The 17,638-nt window shown below is 45.5% G+C and overlaps 1 protein-coding gene across 1 annotated transcript; it reads left to right on the top strand.

Annotated features, from left to right (window-relative positions):
* Positions 1–13,789: 13,789 nt before the first annotated feature.
* Il10 (interleukin 10) lies at positions 13,790–17,436 on the top strand. The gene is made up of 5 exons (XM_076832361.1): positions 13,790–13,954; positions 14,721–14,780; positions 15,051–15,203; positions 16,125–16,190; positions 17,256–17,436. The coding sequence occupies exons 1-5, from the start codon at positions 13,790–13,792 to the stop codon at positions 17,346–17,348; spliced, it is 537 nt and encodes a 178-aa protein (XP_076688476.1). The 3' UTR covers positions 17,349–17,436.
* Positions 17,437–17,638: the final 202 nt, after the last annotated feature.

Raw genomic sequence — 17,638 nt, forward strand, 5'->3', positions numbered from 1 at the left:
CTGAAAAAAAATAATAATAATAAAGGCACTGAATTTCAGTTTTCTCATCTGGAAGAAGGGGCTGAAATGGAAATATGCTAGAAATAAATTCTGAAAGTCCTCATCCTTCTAATAGCTCTAAGCATTTAACTTGGAGTTGGATCTTAGCACAGTACACTCTGGCCATCTGACTTTGGACATGTCAACTAACCTCTCCCTAAGCCTCAATTTCTTGAAGGCCTGGTCCAAATTGACTCTAGTGCCCTTCTAGTAGGAGAAATTATTTCTTAAGATTTCTCATGTACGCATTAAAATGGGGAAGTAACCACAGATAAAGGCCCTTTGGATTTAAACTGGATCATTTCCAATCTCTGAGGTTCACAGGAATCTGGGAGTGGACTTTTTGCGTGATGCTTTTAGAAGGTGTGAGTTCATGGTCAATGGTTACCAAAGTAATGTATTGGGAGGATGGGTGGAGTGGCCTTTTGAAGATATGAAAAGGAAGGATTTAGTAGTTTCCAAAATGAGAAATTCATTGAGCAGGCACAGCCTCTTGGAGAAAATTCTGGCTCTAATAAGAAGTTGTATTGTATAAAAGGTCTGTTTTGGGATCAAATCTAGGTTCACATTTTGGCCTCAACTACTTACTATATGACCTAGGGTGAATCACTCAAGCCTTAATTTACTCTTTGGCAAAGTGGGATTAATTAATTGGCTAAACTCTTTGGGTTGTCGTAATACTTAAAATGAAATAATATAAAATATGAGGCACATAGTAAGAAATCAAGAGTGATAAAGGAAAACTACCTAATACTGGCAGTAATCTGGAGTAGGCATCTGCAGCTTAACAGCATCAGGATGTGTCCAGTTCATGGCACATAGTAGGCACACAATATATGTTATCAGAGAGCTCATCAGTTAGTGATAGAAGAGCCCCAAGGAGTCACACTTGGGTATGCACATGAGCACACACTTACACTCAGCAGATATTTAAGTTCATCCTCCCCAGGACTAAGAAGATGAATAAGACATCTGTAGACCAGTGTGCTTCCCCAACCAAGTCACAAGGAGGGAAGAATCACAGAGGATCCTGTGATCCCTGTAGCAGAGGGGGATTTTAAAAGGAAGCTGACTGAAAAGCAGATGCGAATGGTTGTAAATATTACTGATGGAAAGGAAAGCGAGGGCAAGGGGGTGGTACCCGCATGGTCTACTGGAAAGAATAATGGAGTCCAGGAAAAGGTCATGTGACTTGACGGTTTGTGGTATGGCTAGGGAGGAAACTCCTGGATTCTACCCCTGCTGCTGGTTCTGGGGAAAGCCACCAAGGTCTCCTTCCTTGAGTCAAGAACAAGACCACAGAGGGGCTAACTCTTTGATGTGTTTAGCTATTGTGTGGCCTTAAGTATTTCAACCAGTTGGCAAGCCTCTGTGATCCTCTACAAGGGAGGAGAAAGAATCGAGATGAGTTGCCCCACTTCACAGAGAAAGAAATTGAGGCTCACTGAAGACATCACCAGAGACACACAGAAGAAAGACTAAACCCCAAGTCTCCTTTGCCCGGGTCCTGATCTTCATGTTTGAAGAATCTTAAACCCATGCCTAGGCTCATTTGTCAATGAGCAAAATATTCACCCCAAGCTACTGTGTGTCTCCTCTCTTTCCCTGGCACAGGAAAAACAACTTGAGGTAGTGTGCACACGGAGTACCACCAAGTAGTCCTGAGTGCTGGAGGGTTTGTTTATTTGCTTTTAATGAAATCTCAGTGGAATCAAAGTTGTGAAGAAAGGCTCACGGAAGAGGTGATGCTGCATGGGAAGGGACAGAGGAAGATTGTTGCAGGCCATGAGTGGAGACAAGGAAGTAGGAGAGAGAGTGGGGAGGCATCATCTGATAATAGTGAGGGCCCTCCTGTTTTGGCCAGAGACCTTGTGTGGAAAATCTTTAGGAAAGAAGTTTGCAAGACACTGGGAGATGCAAACATCAAGCTAGTTGACTGGGCTCTGCTCTGAAGGCACTGGCCAGCCATTGAAGGTTCAGGAAGATGAAGTTTGGTGACGAAATCAGTGCCTTAGACAAATGAGCTTGGCTTGGTAATCTGGAGAAATCTAAAATGACTTTAAGAATGCATTCTGTTCTCTAGTAGCCTGGGATGGAGGGGATGATGCATGTAAAGAGTTAACTTGGTTGCACTCAGAACATTGTCAGTGGTAATACCAGCTATGGGTTGAACCTTCACATGGCGTTTAGCTCAACTAGGGTGGTAAGTACAGGGAGCCACAGTGGGGTCAATGTGAAAAGCTCAGCATCCCTCACACCATTTCCACAGACTCAGATCTCAGTTACGGTCGCCCAGGCAGCCTTGACCCCAATTTTCTCGCCAATGCAGGCTCTACACATGCAAGCTCTGGCTAGATGTGACCTGCTGCAACCCAGTCTCTCCTCCTCCCCTGCAGTTTACTCTAAAGCCCTCTGACTTTCCATGAAATGAAACAGAAGCCCCATCTGTGGTCATTGTGATCAGAAGCTTCACGTACCACTCCCCTCCACCACCTACCATTAGCCTCCACTGAGGCCCCTGCCTTGTTAATCCCTGGCAACCTCCACCCACACAGAAAGGACCCTACCAGTGGGGACCCTCCTTCACTAGCATCAACTTTTGGATGTTCAAAGTCATTTCTGGAGGCCCAGAAGGGAAAGAGAAATTGTGGTGGTATCAACAGTCATAGCTGTTCTAATAGTAAAGGCCATAGTAGTTCTAGTGTAGTAGTAGTTACAGTGATTATAGCAGAAGCAATGGATCATCTTCTCATGATCCACTGTTCCCACCTGGAATAATATCTTCATGAAAACTTCTTTTCTAAATGCTGATTTATTCCTAGCCTACAATGCAACTGGGTCATACTATAAATAACCCCAACCCTCAGTTTGAGTTCTTGGGAGCTGAGTTCTACGAGATTTACAAAGGAGCTACTTTCTCCTATGGACCATATGACCAGGCTTAAGCAACATTTGAATAGACGAAGTTGTATTGTGTCACCTCCTATCGTGCTCTACTCCCTCTCTCCACAACCCCTCTCTGGTTAGTCCCTCCCTCTTCCCCTCTGAGTGACTCCTCTAAGCCCCTCATTGAATCTCTGTCTTCTGCCCTGCTTAACCAAGTGCTCCAGATGGTCAATTCTCTCCACCCACCCCAGCTCACCATCCAGCCCTGCATGGAACTCAGCCTCTGGGTCCACAGACTGAAGAGGCTCCTGCCTCTTTTCCATGGCTCCCTTTCCACCTCTACATTTTGTACTCCATGGATCTCTAGAAGTTCCTGGTCATTTCACAAAGGATTTCCCAGCAGAGGTAAGGAAGAACCAATGGTTGTCATTGGGGTCTACAGCTAATAGGCACTTCTAAATTGGGGGTGGCCAGTGGATTATTTCCCACTCTTTATTTCTGTTCTGTGGGTCTTCAGGCCTCCTGCTCACTCCATAGGGCTTCCTTCATGGATCTGAGACTCTGCTGATTCACAGGGTTTGCCTGATACAAGTGTTCATCCATAATGGTCAAACTTCCTATTTTCTGCACTGGGCATTTCTCTGTGCCTTCTTTCCTTTTGCCCACAGAATATGATGAAGGGGTGGGAAGATTTTGATGTTTCAAAGCCTATAGCTGCTGACAAGCCTTAGGACTGAAACACCTCCCAAACTGGCCTTATCATGCTCTGTCATGGGGATCCAGCACCCCAGGGTCACCTCCACTAGGAAAACATTGTCTGAGTCCCACATCATGAGCCAACCCCACCAAAAAAATTCTTGCTCCTCAAAGCACATCAAAATGGCACCAACATTTGACAGCACAGCGCGGATCATTTCTTGAGAAGGTGAAGATCCTTCAGAACAAGATGTGAAGTGCTCTCTAGGGTTTTCCAGTAATATTCTTTCCTTCCTGATACAGTCAATGCGAAAAAATCCACTTTCAGAAGGTGGTCACCTCCCTCCCACGCGCTCCCCATCCCCCGGCCTCGCTCTTGAGGAAAAGGCAGCATCATGTCCTCTCTCTCAGCAGAGGCCTCTCTGGTTTCCACTGCTCTCAGCACACTTGACTCACATCGAAACTGCAACCTCAAAGCGCTGGGGGCCAGGATGGCGAGAAGGAAATACAGGTGAACACACGCAAAAGCTGCCCGAGGAAAAGCTTTTGTTTCTCTTACAGGGTGGCACTTCCAGGTCTGGGCAGGAGCTCTGAACTGGAAGGCACTGATCTTGTGCTGATCTGGGGATTTCGCAGCGGGAGGGGAAATGCGCATCAGAACCCAATATGCCAACTAAGTCTTGCCAAGGGGAGTAGTCCCGGGAGGGAGAGGCTGTGTCACAGAATTCTAGATTTGGAAAATATCTTAGAAAAACATCAGAAAGCAAGGCCTAGGGATAAGAAGGAACTTGTCCAGGGTTTTGTGGTACAAGGATCAGGACTAAATGCTGGGTCCTAAGTACCTCCGCCAGACCTCTTTCTGCTCTGGGATTAATTGATTTCTCTGTGCGCCCGTAATGCCCTCGGGCTGTTGAGATCTAAACCTTTTCCATGTTAAGTCTTCAGGTCCAAGAACAGGTTCATCCAAATCTAGCAGCTGAGCATTCTGATGTAAAAAAAAAAAACAAAAAACAAAAAAAAACTCAGCACCACAATCAGATGGACCAACTGCTTTGCTATACATCAGGAGTTCATTTAAGTACTTAAGCTTACTGACTATTGCTATCAGGCCTTGCACATCACAAGAGGACCCATTAGCCTCCCCGATTGCTTATAGATACTGCAGCACAGGCAAGCTCAATAACTCACCCAATGCCACACAGATGGCAAGGGGTATAGCTGGATTGCAAATTCAATCTGACTCCAGGGCTCACCCCTTTAACTGTGTTCACAAAAAGGCAAGGCACAACCCGTAACAGAACACTAGGATCTGGGCAGGGTTTTTGTACAGATGCAGGTCTAGCCTTTGCTGCTGTTTGAGCACAGTGCTCAGCCATTTTTTTTTTCTTATGAAACTAATCAATTGACTATTTGATACCAATTGACAACCACCTTCCTGCTTGAGGCACAATCTGTGATCACCCAAAAGCCAAGGCACAGATATTCTCTTTAATTATTTGGAGGAATAATATTTCTTAAAAAGCACTGATGTGATCATTAAAAGAAGTATGAGAAACTTAGGGGGTGTCCTCACATTTATTAGCAGTTTAATCATGTGTTCTTTTCAACTGTAGTACAAGGTTGCCTCTCAGAGTTGAAGGAGAGAGAGAGAAATGGGGAGATGGAGAATAAAAAGTGGAAATAGAAAGTAAAGCTTCAAAGGCAATGGAGCCCCTGCAGAACCTGTGCCCCTGACCACGCCCAGCCCCTACAGCCTGTCCCCAGACCTGGGGGCCTCTGGAGAAGAGGGTTTACGGTAATAGGGAAGGCGCTGCAAATCAGCCCCGAAACTATCATGGGTTCTGACTTGAAACCACAAAGACTGTGTGTGAGGCACTTTGGCTTCCATGACATACAGGTGCTCACAGGAGTGCTGAACTAGGGGACCACAGTAGCTGTTTGGAAACTCTGAATAGAAAACACAGCAGTGGGCTTCTCCCTTATCCACCTGGGCCAGGTACCCTGTGGGTGGGTCGCCGTCCCCTTCCTATGAGACCACACTTTGATCATTTCCTTCTCACTTAAATCTTCATTCAGAGGGTTTTACATAACCCTTATGACATCAGTTCTCAAAGGGTACTACAAGGAACCCTGGGAGGTCTTCCATTTTTCAGCCACATATTTTTATAATGCCGATTTTCTTCCAATGCTCCAACCAAACAATATATTGGCTAAATGTGGGAAAGATGGGAAGATCCAGCTTTATTTATCAAACCAGATAAAGAGATTTGAAAAAAAAAAAATGTAGGGGCTGGGGTTGTGGCTCAGTGTAGAGCGCTCGCCTCGCATTTGTGAGACCCTGGGTTCGATCCTCAAGCACCACATAAACATAAATAAGTGAAATAAAGGTATTGTGCCCAACTACAACTAAAAATAAATATTTTTTTAAAATGTAAAACACCGCCACTCTTTTCACTAAATATATTTGGGTTGGGGAAATAGTGACATCTCATTTTGAAAATAGAGATGTATATTAATATGGAATGGGTTTAGTATCGTTGGTAATTCTAAATTGATGTCATCAGCAGATTTTTTTTTTAATTTTTCAGTTTTGGTTTCTAATGTGATAAACATTGACAAATACAATCCATATAAATAAAATCTCTTTGTGGGAATCCTCAATAATTTAGGAGTGTCAGGGGATCCTGAACCTCCGTGTTGACTTGGGGAACCTGGGACAGTGCATACACCCACCCCTCCCCACTTCCCCCTGAGGTGAGGACTTAAGACCGGTACATGTAGATGGTAGGAACTGCATGAATCCAGGGTTTGGGGAGCACCTGGATCTTCACCTGTAACCCATATGAGCACCCAGAGTCCACCAAACATATGCCAAACTCAAGGGGTGTGCCTGAGGATTTAGAGTCAAGCTTAAAACCAAGTGGCATATTTGAGGATTTAGAGTCAGTGGTGCATTTTAGAGATCAGGATCAGAAATGGGCAGGAGGAATGGAAGTGCCCCCCACTCTCCTCTCTGTCCTAGGTCCCTAGGAGGGATGGGTGCTTCCAGGGTCAATGGAATGGGAAGGTCAGATTATGCACATTAATGCGACTGATGTCAGGCCTCAGAGACAAAATACAGTAAAAACACTTTTCTTTCTGAAAATATCCTAAGGCTTGACTATTTCCTTAAGACAAAAAAATACCTAAGCAGCCCTCACCTCCAACCTCATTTCCTAAACATGCAGCCGCACACCCACGAGAGCACCCTAGAGTCATCATCATTTGGTGGAAGGAAACTGTTTTCACAGACTTTCAGCTTCTCCTCACCACCGCAAACCCACACGCTATACACATCCTAGACAACTCCCCTGTTGTTGGTGTAGACCTGGAGAATTCAGAGTGACTTAGTACTTTCTAAGACAAGGAATCTGGTACTGAAAGAGAACTGGGTTCCAATTCCGCCTTTGCCATTGATCCTCTTTAGTGCCTGGAAAAGTTATTTTCCTCCCCATCTCTGTTTGCCCATCTGTAAAACAAAGAGTCTGAATTAGCATATAAATAAGATGATGTCTGAGTCCTTCCCTCTTCTGGCATCCCATCCACAGGACATTTTTAACATTCCCACAACCATCAGGGATTTATCACATATGCCTAGAAGAACATTAATTCATAATCAGATCAAATTCGAACAAAAAGAAAAAAACTGGAAAAACTATGCAGGAATAGGTATAGTTTGTTAGGATAGCTGTTTCCTCCAAATGGATTCATCCTCCACTTTATATGAGATGGAAGATCAACACACGTAGCCAGGCACTTCATGCTACAAAAAGTTTGAAAAGTACATTCTCCAGTCCTTCAGTCTGTCACCAAATATTTAATGAGACCCTTGGATATGCTCAGAACTGTGCTAACTACTGGGCAAACCATGATGATCACAAACAGACATGGGCCCTTCCTTCATGGTGGTTATAGTCTAATGGAGACAGAGGTGGATCCACAGCCATATGACATAAGCACTATACAAGGAAAGGAGCAAGGTATGCCGAGAAGACAGGGACAGAGGTGCTAACCTAGATGGGGAATCAGGAAAAACTCATTTGAGGAAGTAGCATCTGATTGGAGAGGTAAAGAATGAAGAGAGGGAGAAAGTGGAAAGGCAGAATTACAGGTTCAAAGGCCCTGTGGCCAGAGAGAGTGGATCATTTTTTGAAAACAGAAGAAAGAAAGCCATTGAGGCTAGAATGCAGAGGGAAGTGGAGTGTTAAAGCAGAAGTGATAGGCAAGGTCGGATGATAAATGGAGTTCTAGATAGTATCAAAAATATGGCCTCTTATTTTACAAGAGAAGGAAAGTAAGAAGCAATTGAAGAGTTAAAGCAGAAAGAGAGGCATGATCAGACACTGGTGTTTGGAAATGTATCTACAACATGGAGAACAGTTTAGAGAATGGAGATTCAAATGTCAATTCGGCATTTACTTTTGAGTCCAGGAGAGAAGAAATGGTAACTTGAACCAGACAGCTGTTGCTAGTGATGATGGAGACTGAGAGAAGTGAGCAAATTAGAGAAACGTTTGTGAAGCCAGGCATGGGTCACCATTACTGTAATCCCAGTTCTTGGGAGGCTGAGGCAGGAGGATCACAAGTTTGAGGCCCTTCTCAGAAACTTAGGCCCTAAACAACTTAGCAAGACCCTGTCTCAAAATAAAAAATTCAAAGGGATGGGGATGTACCTCACTGGTAAAGTGCCCCTGGGTTCAGTTTCAGTATGAGAGAGAGAAATGTTTGTATTGAAAAATCTGGAGGATCTGGTAATAAGTGGAATATAGCATCAAATAGGGAGGAACCAACACGCTATTTCTAGTGCTGGATGGAGGTTTCTTTACTGAGTTAGGGAGCATCAGATAAAGGTGAGACTACAGAGAGAAGATGAAGACTTTAGACTCAGATATAGAATCAACTACAGCACTTGGAGGATCAGTGAAAAATGAAGATACGGGGCCCCTTGCTCAGCAATTATTAAGGATTTCAAGACAGTGAGATGAGAGCAGAACAAGTGCAAGACCCTTGTATTCATGGGACCCTCTGTGACTATGAAAGTTGCATGCCCACTAAGCCATTCTTCTGGCATGTGCCAGGTTTGAAGTGCCAGCCATCAAGACTTGGGTAAACTAAAGTCCATCAGAGGAACAGTTGTGAAGCTGGGAGAATCCACCGGCACCACCAACTCAGGTGCCCATAATTATCCTAGGTTGCCATAGAGACCGAGAAGCAGTAGCTCTGGCTTCTGGGTGGCCAGCAATAACACCCAGTGTTCTAGACCCTGATAAGCCTAATGTCTTATATGAGAAATTACAGAACATACTGTTTGGCCCCTAAGGAAAATCCAAATTGCTCGATCGGGTGCCACAGTTGCACAAAGGGGAATTCCACATGGGCTGTCCACAGATCAGCCCTTCCGCTGTGGTTTGCAGTGTCTGCCGGCCACAATCCTCGGAAGGTCACCCAATCCAGTTTGCATAGACTTTGCTTGATTTGGAGAAGGGACTAGCCCTAACTTGGGCTCCTCCTAAAATTCTAACCCACCAGGGCTTTATTCTGAAGTACCCTAATCATAAGGCCCCAAGTTGGAGGAGCCCAGAGGAGAACACAGCCCACAGACCCCTGCCCTCTTGACCTCATCCAACCACACTGGGTAGGTATGATGTTCATGAGATCTGTTACAGCAAAGGCACCAAGAAAACCTCTGCCCAACAAGCTGAAGATTATTCAAGGGAATACTAGAAATTTCAAGTTAGCAAAATGTTTTCCATACTCAATGTCCTGGATAAGAAGAAATGAAACTCCCATTATCATCAGTATTTTTAAAAAGTAAATAAAACTAAGGGCATCTAGGAGCCAAACCCCAAAAGGATTCAATATCAGGAAAGTTGTCTCCCTTTCCCCCAAGTGACCCTATTGCTCTGCTAAACCCAGCAAGCCAGGAATCCTTAACCTTCCCTTTGTGGCTCCAATGCTAACCCACAGGGCTCCCAGTCTGGTCCCCACTCTTGGATCTGAACTGCAGAATTACAGCAAGATCCAGGGCAACTATAGCAAGATGGCTGCCATTTTGCAGAGCATGTGGATAGATTCCTTGTAAGCGCTTGTGCACTGAAAATCTATTTGCACACACAAACCAGCAACTCTCATCTGCCCAATTCCTCTACAGCCAAAAATGGTGAAACCAACTAGGTGGAGCTTCCCAAAAAATTATTAGGATTTCCTGGCTGACATGCCTTGGGACTCAGATTTTACCACCTCCCTCTCTCTGACATCTAGCAACAAAGGATCTGAAAACAAAAAGGAAGAAAACACAGATCCCAGATGTCATGAATGTGATACCAGCCCCAGACCACCAGCCTCTGGACTTCTTGCTGGGTAAGACAAAAAGTCAAATCCCTTTCTTTTTGAAGTAGGATTTTTCTTTCAATTCAGCTGAACACAGAAATTAGGGAATATTTTGGAGCAGGACAAAAAAATATATATATATATATTTTCCTTCCCACAACTTTCTGATTTCCCAATGTGTCTCCATTGGAAAATTTATTTGTATTTAATTAATAGGCATTTCTTAGTCACCTGCTGGCCATCTGGACTAGAGGGCGAATGAGACTCGGGCCACTTGCTGCCAAGGAGCTCACAGTCTCATGAGGGGCAACTGGGTCCTCTCAAATTCACAGAACCAAATGCCACCCAGCCTGACACTCCAGCCATCCAAAAGTGCCTACTCTCTCACCTCCTTCTGAACGGGCCGTTCCCTCATATGAAAACACAAATTCAAATCTCCTAACATGAGCTTGTTGGCATTTATATTTGAGATGTGGCTATAAGTTTGGAACTTTTCCAGATGCATTCCAATGACTTTCCAGATGAACAGATGTCCTCACAGACTTGAGATCTAGGAGTTATCTACGTTGTTTTTGATGTTTTCTCAATGTTAAGCGCACATGGTCTTGACTTTTCAGTGTTTATACTTATCCCTTTGATATCAATACTGGAGCTTAGGTTTTAGGGAATCTAGTATCTTCATTGGCAAAATAAGGACTTACATCAAGGAACTCACCAATGGTATCTGTCCATTTAGATGGGATGAAATTTTGACATGGGAAGAGCTAATTAGTTTAAATCAGTGTGAAAGGATCTACGACCCAACACACACCTGGAGATAATTGGCTATGCCTTTTTCAAAACAAAGAATTCAGATCCCAACTTCAGCCCTATTTAATGGGTTATGGATTAAAGAAAGATACAAATGGCTTTTACGCATCTCCTTTCTCCCTACCATCCTTAGCACAAGTGTATATTTACACATATATCTCAAATTATAATAAGAAAATGTAAGAGGTTGCTCTCCCTCAGTTGCTCTCCCCGTCCCTCTGAGTGTTTGTCTATGCCCAGACCAGCTTCTTTGGTGTCACACCTTCAGCCTTGGTCCAGGCTCACAGGGGGCAGGGACACTCTGCTTTGCCAATCTCAAGTGTATTTGGTCCCTTCTGTGGGCCAGACTTGGTACATAAAAGTTAATAAAGTAATGTTCTGCTCAGAGAGCTCACAGCTGTTGGGGCTGTGAGTAGAGTGGTGCAGGATTATAGATTTCACAGAGAGGTAAGCAAAGGGCAATGGGAAAAAAAAAAAAAAAAGGTAGAAGGGGATCCATACTACCTGGGTCAGGGAGGACATCACAGCCCCACCTGGGATCGGGGACTCCTGGCCTGGCTGGTCTGAGGTGCTGCATCTGTATCTAGAACATGCAGGTTAGAGAGCACGGTGCTCCTGCAGGCTAAAAGCAGACAAAGCCCAGAAAACCCAGGAGCCAAGAGGGAAAGAGAAAGGTGAAAGGCGTGGAGAATCCCAGCCCTGGACCCTTCCTCTCTGCTTACTGGCAGCAGAACTAGTAGAAATCTGGAAGCAGCAGCAATTCTTGGGTTAACTCCATTCTAGTTTCTGGAAGATTCTTCCTTCTTAGGTAATGGTTGAGTTTCTGCATGGACACTCCTCAAAGGGTGGAGAAGAGAAGCCACAGTCCCTGATGCTGATCCACAAGTCACCGGAGCAGTTGAGCCCATGGGGTGGGAGCATAGAGCCTCTCCGACTTCCCTCCTTCTCATTCCAGACTGACTGGACCCAGAGTGTCTCTCCTCCTTGCTTTGGCACAACCATCTTCTCCAATGAGGAAGACGCAAAACGCAGCACCATCAAAGATGCCCAGCACTGAAGCAGGAAGGCAAGGAAATCCCAGAAACCTTGGGGATGCCCTCCACCTGGCCAACTTGTTCTTTAAGCACAAAGTCCCCTGGCAGGGAAGAGGACAGACACGGCTGTCCCCTTGGGGTAGATGGAAAATAGATAAAGGGAGGACAAGTGATTTGCCCTGAGAAAAATGACTTGACAAAGCCTGGACAGAGCCCAGGACTCCTGGCCCCAGGCCAGTGCTCTTCCAAGTAACTGTGTAAACTGGGATGAGGGAAGCCCTGTGGAAGGGCCAGTTCTGGTCACTTCAAAGGAGCCCCCAAGACCTTCCAGATATCTTCGGAGTTCTGATGTCACTGCCCTGATCCTTCTCAAATAAAGGTAGAACAATACTCCTCATCCTAACTCCAGCTGGCTGCCCTGTTTCTCCCTGCCCTGTGCACACATGCACACACACGCACACACACACACACACACACACACACACACACACACACATCTATGACTGGACTACTGTGGCTTTTTTGGGGAAGGGGAAGAGAGACAGAGAAAAGTAGGGGAGGGGCCCTTCTGTCCAGCATTTCATGGAATTCTGAATCATTCTCCTTGTTATTTCTAGTTCTTCCCCTCCTCCACCTCCCAAACTCCAGGCTGCGGCATAGAAGCCTACAACCCAAAGAGACACTGGCCAGACCCTGTGGCACACACCTGTAAACCCAGCAATCCTGGAGGCTGAGACACGAGGATAGTCCAGCCTGGACAACTTAAGAAGAATCTGTCTCAAAATTAAAAAAAAAAAAAAAAATTAAAAGGGCTAGAGATAGAGTTCAGTGTCAATGCACCCTTGGTTTCAATCCCCAGCACAACCAAAAATAAATAGATAGATAGATAGATAGATAGATAGATAGAAAGATAGAAAGATAGATAGATAGAATGCCATTTACATTAAAAAAAAAAAAAAAAAAAAAAAAAAACCTGAGGACTTCCTCATCCAGGCTTTCCTTCTTCACATTGGGGACAGTATTAAGAAGGGCGCTTCCCTCACTCAGCACACAGGTGACACTGTGTGGGTGACAGGACAGCTCTGAACCTTGATTGATGGTCTACTTTCTACAAAATGGAGCTGCTAAGGGTCGTGGTGAGAACGACCTGAATGGCACCTAACAAGCTTTGGGGGATGCAGACCACTGTCCCTAACATTCCCAAGAGCTGAGAGAGCTGAGGATGTGAAAACTTAGAGCTGAGAATCTCAATGAAGCCAGGATCAGAGAAGAAGCTGGCGCTCACCCCTGACCTTCCTGTCCTGTAGGATGCCAGCCTCGTCAAGAGGTTGTCCTTAAACATGACAAGAAAGAACTCGGAGGACATTTAAAGAAGGGAGGATATTTAGCCCACCACTCACTGTGACTTGGAAAAAACTGAGTCCAGAGACCTCAGGTGACTTCCCAAATCAGTAAGGAAAAGTCTGGGTATGCAACCTAGGTTGAGGGGGATCCAATGATTTCTCAATCCCAGTGTATTCTGGAATGGTCTATTTGTTCGCGTCACTCTGACCTAGGAACACGCGAATGGAACTCACAGCTGTGGGCCTCTGCACACAGAACAGCTGTTCTCCTCAGGAAGTTAACTTTTTTTTTTTTTTTAATTGAGAAACTGAAAAAAAAAAACGTATGTTAAAAAAGAGCCTCAAAGTTAATATTCAACCAGTCCTTTGCTTACGATGCAGAAATTAAAAATTTTAAACTCAACCAATACAGATTGGAGTCTAGGAAAGGGAGGGACTTGAATGAGAGAGAAAAAAAAAAACCCCCCCTCAGGAAATTGACGGTGGCTTCATAACGGGCCTCACCAAGCTCATGATATAAAAGAGGGGACCCAGGAGGAGGTCTACACATCAGGGGCTTGCTCTTGCAAAACCAAACCACAGGCAGACTTGCAGAAGAAGCAGAGTTCCGCAATGCCCAACCCCGTGCTGCTATATTGCCTGGTCCTCCTGGCTGGGATGGGGACCAGCCAAGGAGAGAACACCCAGTCTGAGGAAACCTGCACCCACTTCCCAGGTGGCCTGCCTCACATGCTTCGAGAACTCCGAGCTGCCTTTGGCAGGGTGAAGATTTTCTTTGTAAGTATTGCTGCTTTCTTTCCGGGACTGCCAGGAGAGGGTATTCTTCTTCCTCTTCCTCCTCCCCTTCCATCCCCAACACTCATTCCCCTCAAACCTAATTTCTTAAGAAAATCCACAATGGAGCCATGCCCAGATGATGTAGGAAAGGTGCAGGGAAAGCTGCCTAAGTGGTTCATAAATGCATTCTCTCCTATGCTCAGAAACTTTCTATAAGATTCCATGGAGATTGAGACTTTATTGACTGGGAAAGATCAAGAAAGTTCTAATGGGAGGTAGAAATGTTCCACTTATTCTGGGGTGGAAAAAAAACAGAAATTGCCTCTGCTTAGAAGGTCACCAAAACTTAAAGACTGACATTTGGGACAGGACCATGAGTAGAGAAAACTTGCATTGGGAGAAGTTTCCCCTTCCTAGAGAGTTCTCAGAACTGGAGCTGGATGTCCTCCAGGGACAGAAAGAAAAGCAAAGAGCAAGACATGAGAAGGGATTCAAGAATAAAAGGGTTGACAAAAGCTATGGCTCTACGGAAAGACCAGGACTGAGTCCAGCTTCTGTCTTCTCTTCAAAATCAGCCTGATTCTTAAAGTAACTTGATCTGGAGTGGGAGGACCTGATTTAACAACGAGTCCTAGCACTCTCCTTTTTTAAGCCGGCAGGAACTCCATAGATCACAAATTGAAAACTCCATAAATAAAAGGGCATGGGAAAGACATGCATCTCAGGTTTCCCCACACCTCCAGTTCTGCTTCTTCTGTTCTTACAGCAAACAAAGGATCAGCTGGATGACATGCTGTTAAGCGAGTCCCTGCTGGAGGACTTTAAGGTGAGAGCCAGGGCTAGAGAGTGTGCAATGTGATTAAGGGAAGGGAGGCGGGGTGACTGCAGACAGCTGGGTCGGCTTCCTTCACTTTGAAAAAGAGAAGTAGGAAGATCTTAACTCAGCACAAAGCCAGCAGCCAGGGGCTTAACGAAGGGCTTATCCTGGGGGAGAGGTGGCTGGTTAAGGAAGGTCCCCAGGACAAGGGTGTCCTCTGCAGCTAGCTGCACCAGCTCTTCCTCCCAGTCACCCCCACTCTTTGGCACCTGCCCGCAGGGTTACCTGGGTTGCCAAGCCTTGTCGGAGATGATCCAGTTTTACCTAGTGGAGGTGATGCCCCAGGCAGAGAACCACAGCCCAGATGTCAAGGAGCACGTGAACTCCCTGGGGGAGAAGCTGAAGACCCTCAGACTGCGGCTCCGGCGCTGTGTGAGTAGCAGACCTGTGCATGCCATCTCCTATGACCTAGCAGGGTTACATCCAGAGACACACAAAGACCTAGAGTGCCAGGGCTAGTTGTGAATTCAGAAAGGTGCCGGGAGTCAGATCTCTTGCTCATTTCTCTCTGGGGGTGGGGTGGGGGGAGCGCTAGGCATTTACATGTGAAGATTTGCACATAGCTTTCCTGTTATTTGTGAGTCATTTGTGGGTTATTAACTACTCCCCTTTCTCTTTATGAAAGGGGCCCTGAGCTTCAGCCAGGGCTCCCTTGTCCCTTTGGACCTAAGCCTCAGCTCCCAAGGAGGGGGAAGTGTCACCCACCTCTTCTCAATCTTTGGAAAACAAGTCTCTTAGTGTGGCACAACTGGCTGACAGGATTTCTCCCAGTATTTCAGAAGGACCAGGGGACTACTGTCCCCAAGCAAGTGTCTGTGAATAAATCTCCCAGATGATTTATTTCTCCACCTGAAGTCGGCCCTTGCTGCTGATGGTTTGTTTTGATCTCTCACTGAGATTGGAAAATTAGTCAGTGTCATCTTACTGGACAGGGCATAGCTGGAACAATGTCTCCACTTCTCAGACACTTGGAAATGGTCCTTGGTGTCTGAGATTCAAAGAGAGGAGACAAAGAGGCAGGAAAGGGACAGTAGACACTGGGGTTCTGGCAGAGGAAGCCCATCACCTGGATTCTCAAGCAAGAAAAAGACAAACATTTCATCTCCCTGGTTATTCTTCTCTATCCCTTGGGTGGCGGGATTGTAAGACTGAGGTAGGCTCCATTCTCCCTGGGAGTAGGAGAAGTAGGCTTTCAGAATGAATCGGGCCCCCTCCTCATGCTACCAACTTGTCCCCCCAAGTGCCATGGACACAGGAACCGGGGCCATTAACACTTTCTCTTTTCTTCTGTAGCACCGTTTCCTTCCCTGTGAAAATAAGAGCAAGGCCGTACAGCAAGTGAAGGATGCGTTTAGCAAGGTGAGCCTGGGTCGGGGCAGAGAGGGTCTGCAGAACACAAACTCTGGCCGCTCCTCAAGGGCAGAGGGTGGCAGGTGCTCAGCCAGCCTGCCCCACACTTGGAGGGGGTGTGGGAACTTCAGAAATGGTGTGAGCTCCTCAGCCAATGAGGAGCAGCTGCCTCGGTTCTATTTGTTTTCTGTGAAGTGTCTTGGGAGTTTCTAAATGACTGTCTTTGCAAGCTTTCAGCTTGGACAGGCCGGCGAGTTAGGTGCTGGGGAGAGTGATAAAGGAAACAGAAAGAAAGTAGCTCATCGGGAATCCAGGCTGAACCCACACGTGCAGGAAGCTGACACGTGCCTGTGCTCATGCAGACACACTTGGGGGTTCAGGCTGGATTCCCCTAAACTTAGAATGAGCAGGAAGCAGAATTCTTACTTATCTAGAATTGATTCAAGTTCACTTTCCATCTGCCCTTCATACCTCCCCAGGTGCCTGAGAATATGAACTCCCAAACTAAATAGGGTTTCATACTTCCAACTGCCTAAGAACCTCTTAAACCCTATTTCCCAGAAGCCATTTGGTCTGTGCCCTTTTCATGGGTTGGGAACATTCACTAGAAAGGGCTCCAGCATCAGGGGGCACAAGTCCCCTAACAGGTGAAAGCAGCCAGCCAGACAGGGCCTGCTTGATCTCTTAGTGGGAGAATACAAACATAAAAAATTTCCTTTTCCTCATTGTCTTGCTTTCAAACTGCTTCCTCTAATATCTTTTCATTAAATTCTGCATAAACACTATGTGAACACCTGACCTTTAAAAATGTTGAAAAGACACCATTTGAAAACTTGCTTTGCAGAATAGATGTTGCTCTCACTGCCTGCTGGCCTGTGAGGGCTAAGGGTCAAGGCCCAGACGTTTCCCAAGGCAGCTGGGCATATCCCTGATGGCCAGGGTCATTCTTCACCTCCCAACACAAGAGAGCAAGAATAGCCTCTATGTTTGACTCCTGTCTTGCCCTTCCAAGTGGAGGGGGCCCCTCCCTCCACCAGTAGGTTTTAACCAAGTGTTTCTTATCTCCCTGTACAGCTTCAAGAGAAAGGCATCTACAAAGCCATGAGTGAGTTTGACATCTTCATCAACTACATAGAAGCCTACATGACAGCGAAGATAAATAGCTAAAACATCCAGAAGGGCAACTCTACTGTACTCTAGGATATAAATTGGAAATTCCCAAAATCTGACTCAGGGTTCTAAGCTAGCCAAGCCAGCTCCTTCGAAAACCCTGTTGCACCTCTCTCCTAGAATATTTATTACCTCTGATACCTCAGTTCCCATTTCTATTTATTTACTGAGCTTCTCTGTGAACTACTTAGAAGCCCAATATTATAATTTTTTCAATATTTATTATTTTCACCTATGTTTAAGCTGTTTATATAGGGTGACACCCTATGGTATTTGAGTGTTTTAAG

The sequence above is a fragment of the Callospermophilus lateralis genome, chromosome 13 (genome assembly GCF_048772815.1).
Source record: "Callospermophilus lateralis isolate mCalLat2 chromosome 13, mCalLat2.hap1, whole genome shotgun sequence".
Taxonomy (NCBI): domain Eukaryota; kingdom Metazoa; phylum Chordata; class Mammalia; order Rodentia; family Sciuridae; genus Callospermophilus; species Callospermophilus lateralis.

What these genes read in the sequence shown, in the direction of transcription:
- Il10 (XM_076832361.1), top strand. Translation starts at nt 13,790, where the DNA reads ATGCCCAACCCCGTGCTGCTATATTGCCTGGTCCTCCTGGCTGGGATG. An exon ending in CCCTGCTGGAGGACTTTAAG is followed by an intron (nt 14,781 to 15,050) that starts GTGAGAGCCAGG and finishes ACCTGCCCGCAG; the next exon opens with GGTTACCTGGGTTGCCAAGC. An exon ending in GACTGCGGCTCCGGCGCTGT is followed by an intron (nt 15,204 to 16,124) that starts GTGAGTAGCAGA and finishes TTTCTTCTGTAG; the next exon opens with CACCGTTTCCTTCCCTGTGA.